The sequence below is a fragment of the Aythya fuligula genome, chromosome 5 (assembly GCF_009819795.1).
Source record: "Aythya fuligula isolate bAytFul2 chromosome 5, bAytFul2.pri, whole genome shotgun sequence".
Classification (NCBI taxonomy): domain Eukaryota; kingdom Metazoa; phylum Chordata; class Aves; order Anseriformes; family Anatidae; genus Aythya; species Aythya fuligula.
The window spans coordinates 10,256,624-10,274,997 of NC_045563.1; the positions used below are offsets into that span (position 1 = coordinate 10,256,624).

Genomic DNA, 18,374 nt, shown 5'->3' on the forward strand with positions numbered 1-18,374 from the left:
TCAGAAGCATTCAGCTTGTAGCAACAGTTGGAAGATGGGCACAACGTGTGTTAATATAGGCCCAGCTTTGCCTCTCAAATATTTATTCATGTGATACAGTTTGTTTTTCTGGCAGATAAAGATACGATCTGCTTTTGGAGAACAACCAGCTTAGATTTTTTCCATCCTTTTCGAAGCAAAACAACCCTTCCCTTTTAAGAAACATTCTCCCATTTCAAATTTATTTAAAATGTCCTCAGTTCCTAAGAGGTTAATTTTTTTTATTTTTTTTAAGTTGCTGCATTTTAGAAATCTGAAATTATTCTTCTGATTATATTCCCAGTAAACCTATCAAGGGTACTTGTTTGCTAAGGAGGAAGGAAGACTGCATGGGATCGGAGTGTTTGCGTTTCTGACAAAATGCATTAAGGGAGGACAATGCTATTTCTGAATGTTGAAGCAGGCTAAATATGGAACCTTACCAGTTTTTTCTTCCTTCTGCCGCTGCTCGTGGGGAAGGGTAATGTAGCAGTTCTGTGCATCGCAAATTAAACCGAGAACCTACTACTCTTCCTTCTGCAGTTCATGCATAAGGTGCTACACAGAAAATGTAGTTTATAATCTGCTCTGAGAGAGATGGGTTGTTTCAGTTCTGCTGTTTTTTCATACTGTGGGTATCTTTGTGTGTTTTTGTTCCCCCCACGCTGGGTCACTTGCTCACTCGTTCTGTTTTCTCTATTAAGGGAATGGGTCAGGCAGAAGAGCGCGCTTTGCTGCTGCAATGGTAGAGTGAGAGCTGAATGCACTGTTGGTGCCATCTCTGTCTGCCTCACTCTGGATCCTGGGTAGTGTTGACAGGAATGATGATAAACATTCCCTGTCCCTTGACATGAAGAGGCAATCAGAAACATAGTTTACCATTTTATATTCTCTGCTGCTTGAATTACATCCAGCAAGAAGAAAGACTCTGCCAAGAATGGAGGAGTGCTTGAACTATAGTATTTTTAGGCGTAAATACACGGTGGATTTTGTTGTTGTTTTGTCTTTAAGCTGGTTAGTTGTCTTCAAAAGTTTCACTAATTTCAGGAAAAGCATCATGTAAACATCTTTGGTAGATGCTAGCATCGTTTGCTCTTTGAACTTCTGCTCCCTATTGCCCCCTTCAATGGAAAAAATCACTTCTGTCTGTCCTGAGACAGACAGAGCCTTATATGTAAATTTACTTCGGATGAATACTTAATGTTTTTCATTATTCTAACATCAAACAAAGATGACTATTGCACAATGAGAGGATAGCAGAACTCCCCTACTGCAACCTTGCCTAATTAGGCGAAACTTGATCTAGCCTATCTTGTTCCTGTCACAACTGTGGCCTGTCTTGTTTCCTTAGAACATCTTATCACTGCTCGTCAACGCTGCTTGAATTCATGTGCCAGCAGACCAAAAATACTCCATTGAAGTGGGTTTTCACCGTAGTTGCTGCACAGAAACTGCTCTAGGCTTTAGCTCTGCACTATTATATTTCTATTCACTACTATTTACACATGAAGAATATTTTAAGGATGGTTCTTCACAATATTATTAAAACACCAAAAGAGAAATCTTGGCTATCAGGAAAGACTGGACTTAACTCTAAAAACTGGACAAAGGACAGAGTTATAAAAAAGAAGGTGGGATTACTTTGCTTTTTGTTTCTTTACTGTAAAATAATACACTTTGTGATTTTGTCTTGTAAAACTTAATGGTGATTTCTTATAATGGTTTAGAATGTTGTATGCGGGATTTTTCCTTGAAAATCAGAGACTATTGCCTTATATGGGTCTCTTTTGTATATGAAATACCTGAAACTTTAATTTTTACCTTGTGTAAATTCAGTTAAGTGTTTTTTTTTTTGGGGGGGTGGGGGGGAGAAGGGAGGATATTCTGTGTTTTTGTTTTTTTTTTTTTTTGATTCAGACAGAATGGATATCTGACAGGAAAATAGAAGGACTTTTAATTTTTAAATCTTCCATGTAAAAACTCCAGAAATGGACTGGAAAGAGTAATTTTCTATTATGTGCAATTTCCACCCTGATGATGGAAGGAAAACTCTGCAAACTGCCTGTTGAATCCCAGAGGTTATATTCTGTTTTCACTTTTTACGTTTTTGCCAAGCCAGATCTCAGATTGAATGGCTGGTATTCCCTGGAAGCAATGTGCTAAACAATCAGTATTTTGTTAATGCTTTCCACTCCCTGGGAGAAAGCTGTGGCTGTCCCTTCTTATTCTGATCTATTGAAGATTAAAGGAAAGAGTAGCACTGATTCTGGTCCCAACTTTACATATGGGTGTGGGTCTGGAGACTTCAAAAAAGTTGTTCTTTGTTTGTAAAATGGAAAAGTGGTGCTCAGTGCCCCAAATAGTCTTTATTAATTGACCAAAGGCACATCTTCAATGAAGATCTTATTTTAGTTGGTCGGTTTTTATGTGGTATGGATTTTTCTTTTGAAAACTCGTAAATGAAAAGGCACAAATATCTGTGCGTGTCCTATAATCTTTTGATGAGATTATTTTCTATGCAGTAGTTTGGTCAGGCTTTTCTGGAATTCAGTGGGGTTTGGATGACTTTGCAGTAGCTGTTGACAAGGTCGAACACAAGACTGTAGAAACATCAGCACCTCCCTTTCCTTAGCCTTGGCCAAAATGTTTTTAATAATTTGAGAACACTCAGTTCTGTGATACAAGTTCTGTGGGACACTTCTGTTGCATGCATACTTTGAAGGCTCTACTGCTCTTTCAGGAAAATTAACCCCAAACCTCACAGTTAACTCAATTCTTCTTCAGCTTTGCCTTGTGTTGTCATGATGAGTTGTCTTTCCAAGTATATTATAGTATTTTATAGTGTTGCTAATTCCCACATGCAAAAACCTTAAATAAGATTTTTTCCACATATCTCCCACCCAGAAAAACTAAAATTTTTTTTTTTGGCTTTTTAATCTGACATATGGTTCCTGAGTCTTTGAGGGGGAGGTCCTGTTTGTAGGGTTTGGTGTGTTTGTTTGCTTTTAACTTCTCTGTTTGAATACAGCTTTCCTTTTTTCTTTCTGAATGGAAAGCTGAGATTCATATTTAATAAAATGATGTCTGAAGCTGAGTCATCTTGAATTAATTTGGTTTTGCTTTTAATTTGTTGGCAGTTCACCTGAGTTTACTGCAGAATTTAAAGGAATTACAGTTGTATTGTTCTTCAGCATCATGTCTTCTTTAATGGTTTGGAAAGTCAAATATTTAATAGTATTTTTAAACATATTATTCATATCTCATCAGCTGGTGAACTGTTGTTTCAAGCTTGTCATATGCTTGTTATGTGATGTACTGATCACCTTGACAGATAGGGAAGATTTAGAGCTGTGAATGTGAGCACTGAATTGTGCTAGATGATGAGATGTGCTTGTAGTGTCACAGCCATTCCTCCCTTCTCCCCCAGGAGATTAGGGGGCCACACCTCATCTTGTACTGGAGTTCCCCACTTAACTCTGAACCATTTGGTTTAGAGGATGCTGAGTTGGAGATGTGACAAATAGTGGAAATCATGTTTGTATTTTACCAAACTATTTATATCTCAGCTTAAGGACAAATGGAGCTCAGGAAAGAGGACTGTACCAATGTAGCTATTGTTTTGATCTTGAGTCTTGCTGTTGCCCGAGTTTGGAATCACTGAATCACAGAATATCCCAAGTTGGGAGGGACTCACAAGGATCATCGAGTGCAACTCCTGCATCCCCAGAGGACCACCCAAAAATCAGACCCTGTGTCTGAGAGCATTGTCCAAGTACTTCTTGAATTCTGTCAGGCTCAGTGTTGTGACCACTGCCCTGGGGGGCCTGTCCCAGTGCCCGACCACCCTCTGGGTGCAGAACCTGTCCCTAACCCCCAGCCTGACCCTCCCCTGTCCCAGCTCCATGCCGTCCCCTCGGGTCCTGTCGCTGTCCCCAGAGAGCAGAGCTCAGCGCCTGCCCCTCCGCTCCCCTCGTGAGGGAGCTGCAGGCCGCCATGAGGCCTCCCCTCATCCTGCTCTGCTCGGGGCTGAACAACCAAGGGGCCTCAGCTGCTCCTCGTGCATCCTCCCCTCCAGGCCCTTCACCACCTCTGTAGCCCTCCCCTGGACACTCTCTTAACAGTTTTGTGTCTTACTTTATGTTTTGTGGTGCCCCAGACTGCCTGCAGTGCTGGAGGTGAGGCCACAGGGGCTCAGAGCAGGCCAGTCCCTCCCCTGGCCCTGCCAGTAGCACTGTGCCTGATGCACCCCAGGGTGCAGTTGGCCCTCTTCACACTTCTGCTGTGTGGTTTGTGCATTTTCAGTATAATCCATTGTTTAAGGAATTCTCATTAACTAAATATGTGAACAAATGTTATTGTATTTAAATACAGCAAGTGTTTGCTAGTTTTTTTAATAAGTTAGCAATTTTGTTTACTTCACGTAACAACCAGCACAGAATTGATGTGCTTGCTGATTTTTTTTTTTTTTTTTTCCCTGCAGGTGCAATAGATGAATTTTGCTGAAATTAGGCAGGCAGTAACAGATGAGGGTTTGTCATTCTAAGATTTACAGACAAAATGTATTCTAAAACATAAAAATCTGAGTGCCCTTGATGAGGCCAGCAAGTGTCATAGAAAAACTGTGTCTTTCTCAGAACTGCTTGATTCTGAGATCAGTCTCCTGTTTGTGGGTAGTAGTTGGCAAAGACTCCTATAGCAAATCAGACAATACCAGTTTGCAAGGTGAGAATATTTCTCTGAACTGTGAATGCTAGTCTTTCAAGAAGTTTCCAACTTCCACCTTTTAACAGTGGCTGTGTATATCATGAAAGATGGTATAATGGCCTACAGTATTTTAAATAGTGGAGCAGAATTATTTTTTTATGGAAAAATAAATCTTCGCATTTAAGCGGTACGTTGCTTTCAGAAAGAAATGTGCTCAGCAAGAATGTGTTTGTGTATCTAGATGTATCCCCGAAGCCTCTTACGTGGTAACTAGTGTCTTGGCAGTCCTTTGGTGGAATTATTTGCATCAAGGAGCAACAACAAGATCTCTTGCTGTTCCTCCAGATGTAGCAATTTAGGAATCAAGCCAAGAGATAATGATGCAGGGATGTTGAACTCATTCTGTTGCAAGTGCCAAATTACGTTTTTCCACTAGAAAACATCACAAGAGGCATGTCTTATATTTCTCTAACTTCAGGCTGTGTTTCTTTAGCTCATGACGTTAAATATTGCACTTAGACAGATTTCCTTTTAAATTAATAGATTTATTTGTAGTGCAACTTCTTTTTAACCTCTTTTTATTTTTTAACTTTGCCCTTTTCGGCTTTACCTGTTTTCCCTTTTGTAGCCACATGTTTATTGCCCATCTTTTAAATCAATTTATCAAAGCCCCAGCTGCTGCTTGCTTTCAAAGGAACCATCGGAATCTAAAGGAAAGCATTCCAGTGTTGTGACAAGCAACAAGCAGCCTGTATAAAAATGATGCCAGGAGAGCTGGATGTGGGTTAACAGCACTATGGCTTCTAATACAACAAAGTATAGGATTGTAATGTCTAAATGATCACTTCTATCTTAAGCAGATGCTAGAGACTTAGTATTTGTTTGGTGAGTCGTGTGTTGTGTTTTTTGTTTTTTTTTTTTTGTTTCTTTTGGCCCCATTTATGTCTTGCTTCTCGCAGCCTGTAGAACACCATTCGAGTCTGTGGGTTGCTCGTGTTGTTTATACAAGCATCTAGTCCTTCTAGTTGCTATTGTTTCATTAGGTTTTGTTTTCCTGGAGCACTGGAAGCCTTCCAGTCAGCTACTACTATACCTTTCATTAATAATCTGCAGACCTGTCTTGTGTAGTTGAATATATTTAAATGCCTGATGATAGTGCTCTTTCCTCTAGCAAAACTGCTGGCTTATTTCTCTGCCATTACTGAAGTCTACCTCTGGAAGAGTAAGAGACTCCACGTTCCGTATCTATAACTGGTGCTGAAGCTTTTTCTCTGTCAGTGACAAAGAACAATAAAGTGTCCTAAGTATTCCTTCAGCAAATAAAGAGCAAGTATGTATAGGTTTATGAAATAGTCTGAATCCTGCTGAACACCTGCTGTTAGACATGAAAGCTTATTTACTGAAGAAGACAAAGGCAACAGTGGTAAAGTTCTTGAGAGGAAACATCTGTGGGGTTTTCATTTAATTTTTTTGGCTTTATCCTCTCCATTAAGCTATTGCATATGTGCAGACATTACAAAATTGAAGGAAGATCTTATTTTAAGACTTCTTTTAATGTTCTACTTCCATATTTCTATAAGAGGTATTAAATATATATTTTTAAGTAATTTCTGTGCTCTGTGAAGAGAAGGAATTTAATACTCCATCACCAAGTTTCTTGGTACAAGTATTGACTGACACAGCTATCTTTTTCTTTTGGTTATGTAACAAAGTTGTCTTGCGCAGAGTCCTGTGAAGGTGGATGTCGAGGTAGATGTTTCAGTGACTGCAAAGCAGCAAGTTAATGATGCAATTATTTTATGAGCCTGTGCAAAAAAAATGCTTTTGTGAGTCTGCAAAAAAAAAAAAAAAGAAAACTTTACTCATTTCTGTATTCTTTGCAAACTGAAGACTCTACTCCACTTCTTTGACACTACCTTTCTGCATTTTACCAATGTGGTCTATAGGCATGACTGAGTCTTAAATTTTGGCCTAAACTCAAGTTATATGTAGCTTGGATGTAAGGAAAATGTGTTCCGGAATATAGAACTTGTATTGTTATTTCTTATCAATAAGAAATTACGTGGGAAAGGGGAAAAGACATTAAAAGGAAGAAATCTCCCAATGAAAAGCAATAAGAAATTTGCTTTCTGTCTTGATAATCTTATATGAAATGTCATGAACATACTGCAATAAAACTTTCAAGAAAACTATTTTTAAAAAGTATAACTTATAATGATTGGGACAAACCGTGCTGGTGAATAACTCAAAGATTTCTTTTTAATATATGGAAATGAGATGGTTAAATCTTACTCCTTTTCAGGTGTTTACATATAAGAACATCAGACTTACTTGGGATTTGTTCTAAAAATCTCACGATATAAAGAAATAGTTATGATTTGAGTCAAGAACACATCTTTAGGTGGTTTTAATTAAAACAGTTTTTTGTTTATAATTTCATAGTCTTATTTCATTCAAAATATAATTGCTTAAAGCTTCACCTAATCAAGTCCACAATCTTAAAAAAGAGAATGTTCATACTGCAAAGGAAATGAAATTCTGCTTTGGTGCTGGAGATGTGCAACTAGAATTTCTACAGCTTTAGCTGGTGCAAAATTTATGTAGTGGCATGAATTCTGTGCAAGCTAACTTGCACAGAATGATTGATAACCTGTGACCTTTTTTTTCCTGAGCATTCTTTGTGCAGGGTTGGGAATGCTGGCATGTCTCATCACCAAAGGGTTGGTTTTCCACCTCTTCGCAGTTTTTCTTGTGTCGCATGAGCTGATTTTTCTAGTAAATGAAAATGTCAGTCTTAATCAAAGTTTGTTTGAATGATGGGACTTTGGAATTTCAGTAAGATATGCTTTTGGATGTTTCAGTTAAAGCTGTATTGTAGTTGCACCTTAAATATAGATAAATACAGAGAATGGCTGGGCTCCCAGGCCAGCAGAATCAAGGTTGGGAGGCTATCAAAATGTGTTGGGAGATACTGAGGTCTCTGCTGTGTAAAAGAAGACTTTTTTTTTCTTTGACTATTCTCAACTTGGACTTACGGCAGCTATGGACTTAACCATGACTTTATCTGAAATGGCAAAGCACAAGCTCCTGAATGGATTTTTTTTTTTTTTTTGAATGCTTCATTAGGGGGAGATTCCTGGTGAGAAGGTAATGCATTCCAGTTCCCACGAAACAAAGGGAATAAAGCAGGCATTGCTGCCGGAATTGTTCTGTACTTTCAGTCCATTGTGTGTCAGTGTTTTAATAATACACATTTTGTATTTTTGAAGCATCTAACCACTTTTCTGCTGGAAGAGGTGGAGGTTATTGGTTTTGTTTTTTTAAAACGTTTACACAATGAAGTTTCTAGGCTGGTTTAAGGAAAAAAAAGCAAATGAAAAATCTGATAAGACTAAACAGCTGCTTGTGAGTTTAGCCATATTAAGTTATTCGGTATCCAGTGTATTCTTAACTCACAATCGGATAATTCTAAAGATGGTAGAAGTTCTTAACAAAAAAGATCTATTGTCCACTGTAGCTTTAATACCAGGAAAAGGAAAGCAGTGGATAGAAAAAAAGTGGGAGAAAAAATAGTGTCTTTCATGTTGTCAGGATGTTTTTTCTTCTTAACCCTTTCTATGCTGTTTGATCTTCATTTTAATCTTTCATAGACGGACTTTTCTAAGTGACTTTGTAGTTGTGGATATAAAGTAAGTTACCTTTGAGAATTGGAACAGTTTTCTGATCCCGTTTTTGTCAGGAACCCCGTGTTTGGGTGGAAGCGTGGCTTTTAGTTAAAAGGCAATCATACTTAAAGCAAAAATCAGGTGAATTGATCTTCATCCCTAGAACTTATTGGTTCTCTTTTTTTAGTTGAATATTAATATTATTAGTGGAAATCAACTCTAACATGCTTTAAATCCTAATATTTCAGCATGTCCTGAAATACTATTTTTTGGTTGCTTTCTGAAAGCTTAAATAATTCAGTTTTCTTGGAGTAGGGTATCAGGAGATATGTGCTTAGATTGGATTTTGTTAGCCTGAAATGCCAGCATTTGGTGTGTTATCGGAGTTAGTAAATTAACTTGTGTGTAAGGCAATGGAGAGACTTTATGTAAGGTTTATTTCTACTCAAGCACCAGTGTTTTATGTCTTGGTAGCATAAGGTAATCTTGGAGTAAGATGTATTTCTTTTTTTCCATGAAAATTGTTGTTAAAGAGGATTTAATTAAAAACATCCCTGTTCTTAATTTGAGGTACCAGCAGAAGATCAAAAGCATTGCTTTTTTTTTTTTTTTTTTGTAAGATTGCAGAAAAATGGTGAGGAAAAAAGACTTCATTCAGAAGTTGGAGTTCTTAACTTTCTAGGCAATTTTGCAACTAAGAACATCAGCTGCTGTCTTCTGTTCTGTTTTTGTGCAGTTCTCCTACTTTTACTGTACTAGGGGAGTGCAGCTGGAGCTGCAAAACAGGATAGCCTGCAGAAGCTCACAGAGAACAAGGGATGTTGGACTCTCACTTGTGGCCCTGTGGGACCTTTGCCGTGGTAGATGAGTTTGATGAGAAGAAAGCATAAAAACACCTGTTCAATGTATGGAGAGTAGAAAAACTGGTGTAAAGGACTGATTTGGCATCAGTTTCTTGATAAATGAGTGAAAAGCAATAGGGAGGAAGACTCCATATCACAATGGGGAAGTGAAAACTAGAAAATTAATGCATAAAGATGACATGGTTAAAGCCATAGAGCCATAGGCTTGAAAAATCATTTTTTATACATTGTGACTTTTTTTTTCAAAAAAGAAAGGCACATTAATGAAAACTTGAGAAAACCAACAGCCACATTTCCAAGCTCTGAGAGTATTAGCTGCACCAATTGATAGAAGAGATTATCCGTGCCTTCAATATTGTACAGTAGTACTGTGGATGGATCTGGGACACAAGACTGAGAAAATAATTGGTGTGAAAGATGTCTGTATTACAGCTCATAATGATAGGTATGCTTGTGTTACCGTGAATATGAAATCCAGGGAGTCATTGGAAATAACTGGGTAAGGGCTGTGATGGCCATGTGGAACTTGAATTGGTGGCCAGGTGTTCACAAGAGATAATTGGAGATGGTCAGGGTTTCAGATTCATCAGTAAGGGATCAGGTCTGGACAGATAAAACTGTCTCATCTCTCTGGAAGGTGCCTGTTGAAATTTGTGGGTGACATTATCAGTCTTTGGAAACAGAGGAGATGATAAATGAGGATAAAGATCTTGAGGATTTATCCCTCCCTCCTATTTCCGTGAGAAATGGCGGGGATGATTATGTGTGCCCTTCAAATAACCCAGGAAGTACGATGGGAGAGAATTGGGATGGGAACAGAGAAGCAGAGACAACATCCTAAGAGGAACACGTGCACCAGCCCGACTCCGTTGAGCAGAGAAGATTTGGGAAGGATTCAGAGGCTGTCCTAGCAGGAGCTTTTCAGGAAGCTGAGAAATGAGTGAAACAACGGTAAGAGTTCAGTTGTGAGGCTGATACAGCCCATCTGGCACGGGAAAGACCTGAACTGTGAAGGAATATATTAGAGGTTGGTGGAGAAGAGTAGAAAGATTCAGGAAATAATGAAAGCTGGAATAAAGCCATTGGTTGGGAAGCAAGGCTTGCAGAGGACAGCAGCAGACAGGTAACATCTGCATCTGTATTGAGGAAAGGGTAAGATTTGGAGCTTGGTATTACTGTGGAAACCAAGTATAATTTAGAAGCACTGAGGTTACATTTCAGATCTTACTGTGTGCCATTGTGTCCACACTTGAAGATTTTTGATGATTGAATTGAAATGTTGCTATGGTTATGATCTCATTTTTAAGAACATGCATTTCTGCAATTGTTCATGTTTGGAACCCATTTAAAATGAGAAGGATTTACCAGTTTCCTGTATCCTAATCTTGGGCTAAGAACATTTTTAATACTGCTAATTTCTTTCAGTGGGTGTACTGTCTATTTCATGCGTATGCCTCGCTCATATTCTTCAGCAGGAAATTTCCAGGCTCCATCAGTGCTTCTTTGTATTTTATCTCCCTGAATTACCTCGGATTATTATTCTGCCTTCACCATAAATAGGGATAGCTATGACACTGACTTGAAAATCTAATTAATACTGCAATATGTTAATAATTTTCAATATTTTGAGTCTTTCTTTGTATGCTTCAGGCCATCTGCTTCACAGTACAATGCTTCAGTTTCCACGGTGTTACTCCAACCACCTGTTAAAAATAAATACAAATCCTTACTTAAACGAGTCTGGGGAGTAGTGTGATGGCTGCAGCACCTTGCTGCCTCGTTAGAGGGACACCTCTCCCTGGGCTGTCCCCCAGCCGGTGCTGTGGGTGACAGTGTGCTTTGGAGAAGGCAGTGCTGGGGCAGGCTGAGAGCTGAGGGAGCTGAAAATGTTGTGTTTGAGGTACAGCAAACTTGGGCCTGCTCTTGCAAAGGGGGGACTACATGTTTATGTTGTGGTTGAGGTTTGAATTTATGGAGAGTTGGCAGAGTTGTATGGGATAACTTGCACCTCCAAGGCCTTTCTTCTTTTTCAGCTGGTCTGCAGATGTAGGCAGATAACCTTGAATACACGAAACAACTTTTCTGGGGCACTGTTATCTTTACAACAATACAGAAATCGAAACTTGGAAGCCATGTGAAACCACGTGATGTTAAGCTGTGCCGTTTAGTCTTTCACAACGAGGTAACAGGGCTTTGGGACAGACCATGAAGAAGCCTAGACCTCCTCTTGATTCTGGGAGTGCCAGTGTCTCTGAGCATTCTCATAAAAACTTGGTTTTCATCTTGAAATTACTGTCAAGTGTTATAGGGAAATCACTTCATAATACTGACATTAATAATTCACAGGTTGGTGTTTAAATTAAAAAAAACTATTGGTTACTTTTTTTTAGGTATACCTGAAATGTAACTGTGGAGAAAAAAGTCAAACAAGTGTTTTTTATCACTCCTGTGGCTAGGAGAAGAGCTAGCTAGTTCGAATGGTGGCAAGGAAAGTTTTGACTAGACTTTAAGGAACTTTTCCTTCCAGCAGGAATCCTGGGGTGGATGGCTGAGGGAAGTTGTGGAGTTTCCACCATGAAAGGCTTTTCAGAACAGGTTGAACAAGCATCTCTGCAGCATGATGGAGCTAGAGGTGATCCTGCCCCAGGCCAAGAGACTGGCTGGGATGACCTCTACAGGTGGCTTCAAAGCCTGTTTTTTTGTGTTCATATGTGACACTTCCCCTCTTAAGTATGAGGTCAGATTCCACTACTAGAATCTGTATTAGGTGTTTATTGTGTAAAAGATTCCACAGCCACTGAGGATTAACCGGGCCTGGACCTTTTTTCATTTGTGGAGAAATAACACTGAGCTGTAAACAGTAGGTGGTTCCAGACATCTGCATTATTAGCTGTGGTTGCATCCTAGCTCTACAATAGCTCCTTTTAGAGCTACTCTTGGAGAAACTCAAGGGTGAAGCTCTGGTACATCTACAGCCCTGGATGACTGCTGCTCGCATTGAAATGCAGTTACTGTGAGAACTTCAGGGTACTGCATACAAGCTTGGCAGGTTGAGGGAGAATAGGAAGATGGGTTGGAACAGCCTGCAGGTCTGCCGAGGAGACTGAGGGCTGGGAACCCGGGCTTTCTTGGGACTGGTCCCGTGCTTACTTCTGAAGTTGACGGTGCTGGGATGGAGTGCTCCTGCTCAGTATCCAGCTGTTACTAGTGCTCATCTCCAGTTTGGTGCATGTAATGTGTCCCAGTAGTGTTCTGAATGTGTTTGTTGTTTGTTTTTTTAAAGATATGCCAATGCAAATTGAGGCACAACTCCGGTTAAGTGGCGAGTGGTTATTTAATGAAGAGCTGTTAAATAATTAGGTTTTATCATTGTGGTTCAATATGTGATATTAAATCTTATTTACAGAGAAAGTTCTTTCAGAAAGAACTTTTTCTTTCTTTGTCTTCCTCCTAGAAGACAAAATTAATAATTTTGCCACATTCATTAGGGACATCTATTATGGTAGCTATGTCTTAAACATCACATATCTCCATCCCCCTAAGTTTACAGAATGGTATCATGACTAGTGTACTGATAGTAAATTGAGGCGCCAGAGAGTGAGGGAATGATAACATAGTTAAAAATACTTGTTTAATTTTGAGCAGGAACTGAAGGCTGAGTATCTTTCTGACAATTTAGTGTTACATTGAAAAACATGCTTCTGTATACAACTCTCAACGGGTCCTCAAAACAGTCCCACTCAGGCCTAAAATGAATCTTTTTAGTATTATTGTATTGGGACTTCGCTGTTTTGTTTTTGTTTCCTTACAAGCCCCTCAGCTGGTAAGGACACGCTTCCAGCTCTTGCAGCAAATGCCATAAGGGCCTACAAACAAATTCATCGAGAAGGCTCTGTAAGGGAGAGGTCCCTGATAGAGGGGTGCAGCAAACAAATGTATTATTAATGGCCATATCAGAACACAGTGCACAGAGGGGATGAGGTGGGTGAAGTTGATGTGCAGTTCTTGAATGCTTGACTTTGCAGCAAGGTACCTTTACTAACATGAGCAGGGATGGGAATAGCTCCAGCTCTGTGTGTTTGTGCACACCTTTGCTTAAGGTGGAGCAAAGCATTTGAACAAAAGTTTACTTCAACTGAGCTTAGTGCTCCCTCTTAGAGCTACGCTTGCTCCTTTATAGATTGGATTGTACTCTTTCTTCTTTCTGTTTTCCTTGATGTCAAGTTCTTTTGAATATTGTTAAGGTGGGGAGGGGAAGAAAAACTATTTTGTGGCAGCTTTCCAACTGGAATAGCTGGGAGCAGTTACTCGAGGGAAAGTTGTCCTTTGATGTTGTACAAGTACAAGTCAGGAGAGCATGCTTAGTGCCTCTGCAGGCAGGTTGCGTGTGCATCTGGTCTACACAGCAAGTGCAGGGTGGGGGCTGGAGTAACGTGGAAACAACTGACTTCTCAGAGGTTTTACCTCTAGCAAGTAACTAAACAAATGCAACCCCTTGCAAAATGTGACATTTCTATTTCCCGTTTGTATGGTGGTTTGGTTTTTACTCCAAGGCTTCCAATCCAATGAAATGTGAGTGGATCTTCAGACAAGTTGCAAAGGGTTGCCCACCTGTGGAGCTTTATGTTACTTTACAAAGTATTAATTCATAGCATTTAAATGTTGCAAATAATTTCAAACATCTATTATAGCAAAACTCATTCCTTCCCTCCCAGCCTCATTGTCAGACAGAACTATACCACTTTAACTGAAATGAAAGAGGAAAAACAAACACCACCAACCAACCCCACCCTCCAAAAACAAAACAAAAAGAAAAAAAAAAAAAAAGAAAAACCTTCCATTCACACTTACCAAAAAAAAAATCAACACAAAGTACTAAATCATTTGCTAAGTTAGAAGAAACTGAAAACTATTTTTATGATAATATTGACCAACCATAAGCATATAGTTCCATTTACAGAGGGTTTATAAATCTTACCCATATTCATATTCTTGTCATGTTTCTGAATATTCTGCTACTTTTTTTTTCTTTCAGATGATATTAACCGTGTTTCTGAGCAACAATGAGCAGATTTTGACAGAAGTTCCAATTACACCAGAAACAACCTGTCGCGATGTAGTAGAGTTCTGTAAAGAGCCTGGAGAAGGAAGCTGCCATCTGGCTGAAGTATGGCGTGGAAACGGTAAGCAAAATGTTTGGTGGAAATTGGTTTAAATATTTGTCACAATTAGAAGAAATGGTAAGGCTGACTTTTCAGTATCAATAATTTCTAATTGTTCTAAAGCTTTTTTATTTTCTTGGCAAACTTTCATGCAGAGTGTGGTATTTAGTATCTGTAGAGATTAATGCAGTTCTTGATTATTTTTTTTCCTCGTTTTCCTTTCTCAGCATGGAGTATTTGATAAAAGGCATATGTAAGATGTGTTAGTCTTTTGTATTTCAGATCTTCAGATTACATGAAGTATTCAGTATCTGCCTTTTAAAAATGGGGGGGAAGGATGGCTGTATTTTTACTTCTACACATCATTTATTTCAAATAGGCATACGGCATGTTCAGGGTTGGAGTAGGGTTTAAATAATTTGTAACGTCAGCGATGATCTTATACAAGAAGTGAGTGAAGGTTACCATCTGGATTCTTTCCCATCCTGTTTCCTCACTGTTACCCACATGATAACAACCTGAAATTTAAGAATTGGTATAACAGAATCATAGAACTGTATAATTTGTATGGGTTTTTCTTCCTGGATCGTAACTAACAGAAGTTCATACAGAATTGTGCCAGAATCATCTCCAACTTCTTCATGGAAGTGTATTGTCAAAAATTCAATAACTTCCCTTGGGGCAGGTAGTAGTGCCTGTCTTCTATTTGTGTTGTAATTGTTATTTCACAGAATGATGGGATGAGCAGTCCTTTTCAGGATTGTGTCAGAAAAGCCCTATTATGCATTCTGTTTCTAGATGAGTTCTTGCAATTAAGTGTAGTGCAAGCTTCCAGGTTATGATAGTGTATCAATATATGAGTAGGATCAGTGAATGGCTGAGGATAACAGGTAGGTTCTTACCTACCTCAATTACTAAGGTTACCCCTGTTTAAGCGGTTTGTCATCTATTCTGTATAAAGAATGAGGTCATAACTTGATATAGAATTCTTACTTTTTTATAGAGAGGGGTATATTTTGTTCAGGGGCTGTTTATTCATTTTGTCAAGCAGAGAAGTTTATTGCATTATTCAGATGCCTGTGGAGCTTTTAAGTATTAGCAAACTAAAATAGTTTCCTACTGGGATATCGTTTCATTTTTTAATGGTTCTAAGACTTTATAAGGAGAGAAGGTGCCTCGAAGTTGTTTCCTAATTAGATGGGAATTTGTAGAGTTTAGGCAAGAGTAAGCAGAAGGGAGGCTAAGCATGTTTGCAATTCTTGGCATACAAATTCAGCTTGTATTTATAAAACTGTCTTTAAGAATAAAACTTATAGGAAGGTTGCTATTTATTTTTTTTTTTTCAAATTAGAAGTTTAGGTTACAAAGAGTCAAAATGCCAAGTATATAACATATATAAACTGGATCTGCATGCACTCACTTATCCCTAATACTTTGCAACCACTGGTCTGTAAAAGTGTAACATATATGGTATTATTTGTCCTTCTGCTTTCACAATACTTGGAGGGTGTACTTTGCAAAAATGCAGAGAATGTTGTCAGCTAGCTTCAAAAGGTGACTGGAAATTCTAGCCAGTGATCCACAGCATCTTTATGGGGCACTTATGCCTTGCAACTGTGGCAAATGTAAGCATGAATTTTCTATAATGACTTCAAAGACTGGTAACATATTTTATTTGCGGATATAACGTTATTTCTGAAAATGTTGGATATCTGAAGCTAACAGTTTCTATGAAATGGAAAATAAAACTTACCTTGGGAGATGTGATGGAGGAACTAAAACTAAATTTGGGTATCTATCCTGTGATTTGTGTGTCTTTGGTCCCATTATAGTCCATGAAGATCTAGATCACAGAATCACTAGGTTGGAGGAGACCTCCAAGATCACTGAGTCCAACCTCTGACCTAACACTAACAAGTCCCTCACTAAATCACATCACTGAGCTCTACATCTAAACGTCTTTTAAAGACCTCCAGGGATGGTGACTATACCACTTCCCTGGGCAGCCCATGCCAATGCCTAACAACCCTTTTGGTAAAGAAGTTCTTCCTAATATCCAGCCTAAATCTCCCCTGGCGCAACTCTAGCCAATTCCCCCTTACTCTGTCACCAGGCACGTTGGAGAACAGACCAACCCCCATCTCGCTACAGCCTCCTTTAAGGTATGCAAAATCCTAGAGGGAATAAAATTAAAAATAAATAAATGAAACACCTGCTTACATTTCTGGAGCTCTCAAACAGACCTGTACTGTCAGCAAAAAATGTCCTGCACACTGCTTTTAAGTCTGTCTGACAGGAATTTCAGGACAAGCATTTTGTTTGCTTTTCTTAGATGTAGGATATCATTGTAAAATCTGTGTTGGTGGTCTCAACTTCTTTCCCCAAAGTCGGTGGATACTAAAGTTTCTGAGTGAAACAACTTGAAATTTCTTTTAAGGAGGGTGGGATGATAATTTTCCTTCAGCTGCTCCTGGGAGCTACATTAAGCTCCTTCCACTCAAATTCTAAAAATAATTCTAGCCAGGAGCAGAGATCTGTCACAGAAAATATAAGACTAAGAAGTGAAAACAACTCAAACCATTGGTTTGGAGTGCGAAGTGGGAAGCAATTTGCAATGAAACTGCTGTATACGGTGCCAGTGGAAGAGTATTTTTTTTAATCTTTTCTGTTGTTGCGTGCTAAAGAAATGGTTGAGGAGCTTCCGAAGAGTTGTAAAATAGATTGGGAGCTGTTTGTATTACACCTAAGAAACTGATTCTTCTTGGAGTTTCATGACATAAGTATTTGGTTTATGTGCATTTGGTTTTATTATTTCCTTCTCTGTTCCTATTCTTCTCCAGTTTCTTTAGGTGATTAATAGCTGAAAAAAGGCAACAGCGTTTGTGCCTGATATGTCAGCTAATTTTGTAGCACCTTGTGTTTACTCAGCTTGAAGTTTCCTTGCTTTGTATAGAATTCTCAGGCTATGGCAGGAGGAAAAGAAATATATTCCTTGTTGCCCAGCTATTGCGAGTCATGGTGGGTAAGGAGGTCAAAAGATAGGTATGATGCCAGGAACTTGTAGTGCGTTTCAAAAGAAAATGGATTTCAAGCTTTTAAATCTGTCCATTACCCAATTATCCACTTCATTTACATCTGGAATGGCCTTTAGCAATTGATATTGTTGGTCTTCCTGAATTTAATTACAGCCTAGACGTGAGTGACTGAAAGAAATGGAAGTATACTTGTAGTATACAACTGCAAACCTGCGTAGGTAAAGATGCTTTTCTGATCTTACAGTGAACTCCCAATTATGGACATAATCCATTACTTTGTGTTCTGGTTTCCTGTATAGCAGGCATAAACACATTTTATTACAGATGACAGAATACATGTAATCAGAATAAGAACAAATTATGAAGCCTAAAAATTACTCTGTTTTAAATATAAGATATATAGTTTCAACAGAACGATTTTTTGCAATTATCTATTAAAACACCGATGCAGTATCCGTGTTTTGGTCTTTCAGGATAGCTAGAACTCACCCAACCTGAAAACTTTTGCTTCAAAGAAAAGGTGTCTAGCTCATTGCTCAAGTTAATCTTTGAGAATTTTTGTCTAACTAAAAATTGAATAGTTTTTGCAAGTAATTTTGAATTTATACATAGATGACATTTTTTTCATTTTTCATAGAAATAATTTTTTTAAAATTATTGTTAAATCATAGGGATCAATCCTATTAATTACTCCTCCATATACAATCCTATTAATTACTCCTCCATATATATTCTCCTATTTCACCTTCTTTCTTTTCTTCTATTTGTGCAATTACTGACAATTATGTTTAAAGCTGTAACAACTAGAAAACATTTAACTGAAACGGTTTTTTTATTCTTAAAGAGCAAGTATTTCCAGAAAATGCTCCTTAGTGCTACCCAAACTTGCAGTAAACGTTAGACCAAGTTTTCTACCTGCAATTTTTT

The 18,374-nt window shown here is 38.5% G+C and overlaps 1 protein-coding gene across 4 annotated transcripts in view; it reads left to right on the top strand.

Moving 5' to 3' along the window:
* The window catches only part of PPP1R13B (protein phosphatase 1 regulatory subunit 13B), a 70,479-nt gene that overhangs the window by 10,270 nt on the left and 41,835 nt on the right, over window positions 1-18,374 (top strand). For all 4 annotated transcript variants that reach the window (XM_032188196.1, XM_032188197.1, XM_032188198.1 and 1 more), the window contains exon 2: window positions 14,286-14,433. In XM_032188196.1, the coding sequence (XP_032044087.1) occupies window positions 14,286-14,433 (148 nt within the window). The remainder of the gene's footprint in view (window positions 1-14,285; window positions 14,434-18,374) is intronic.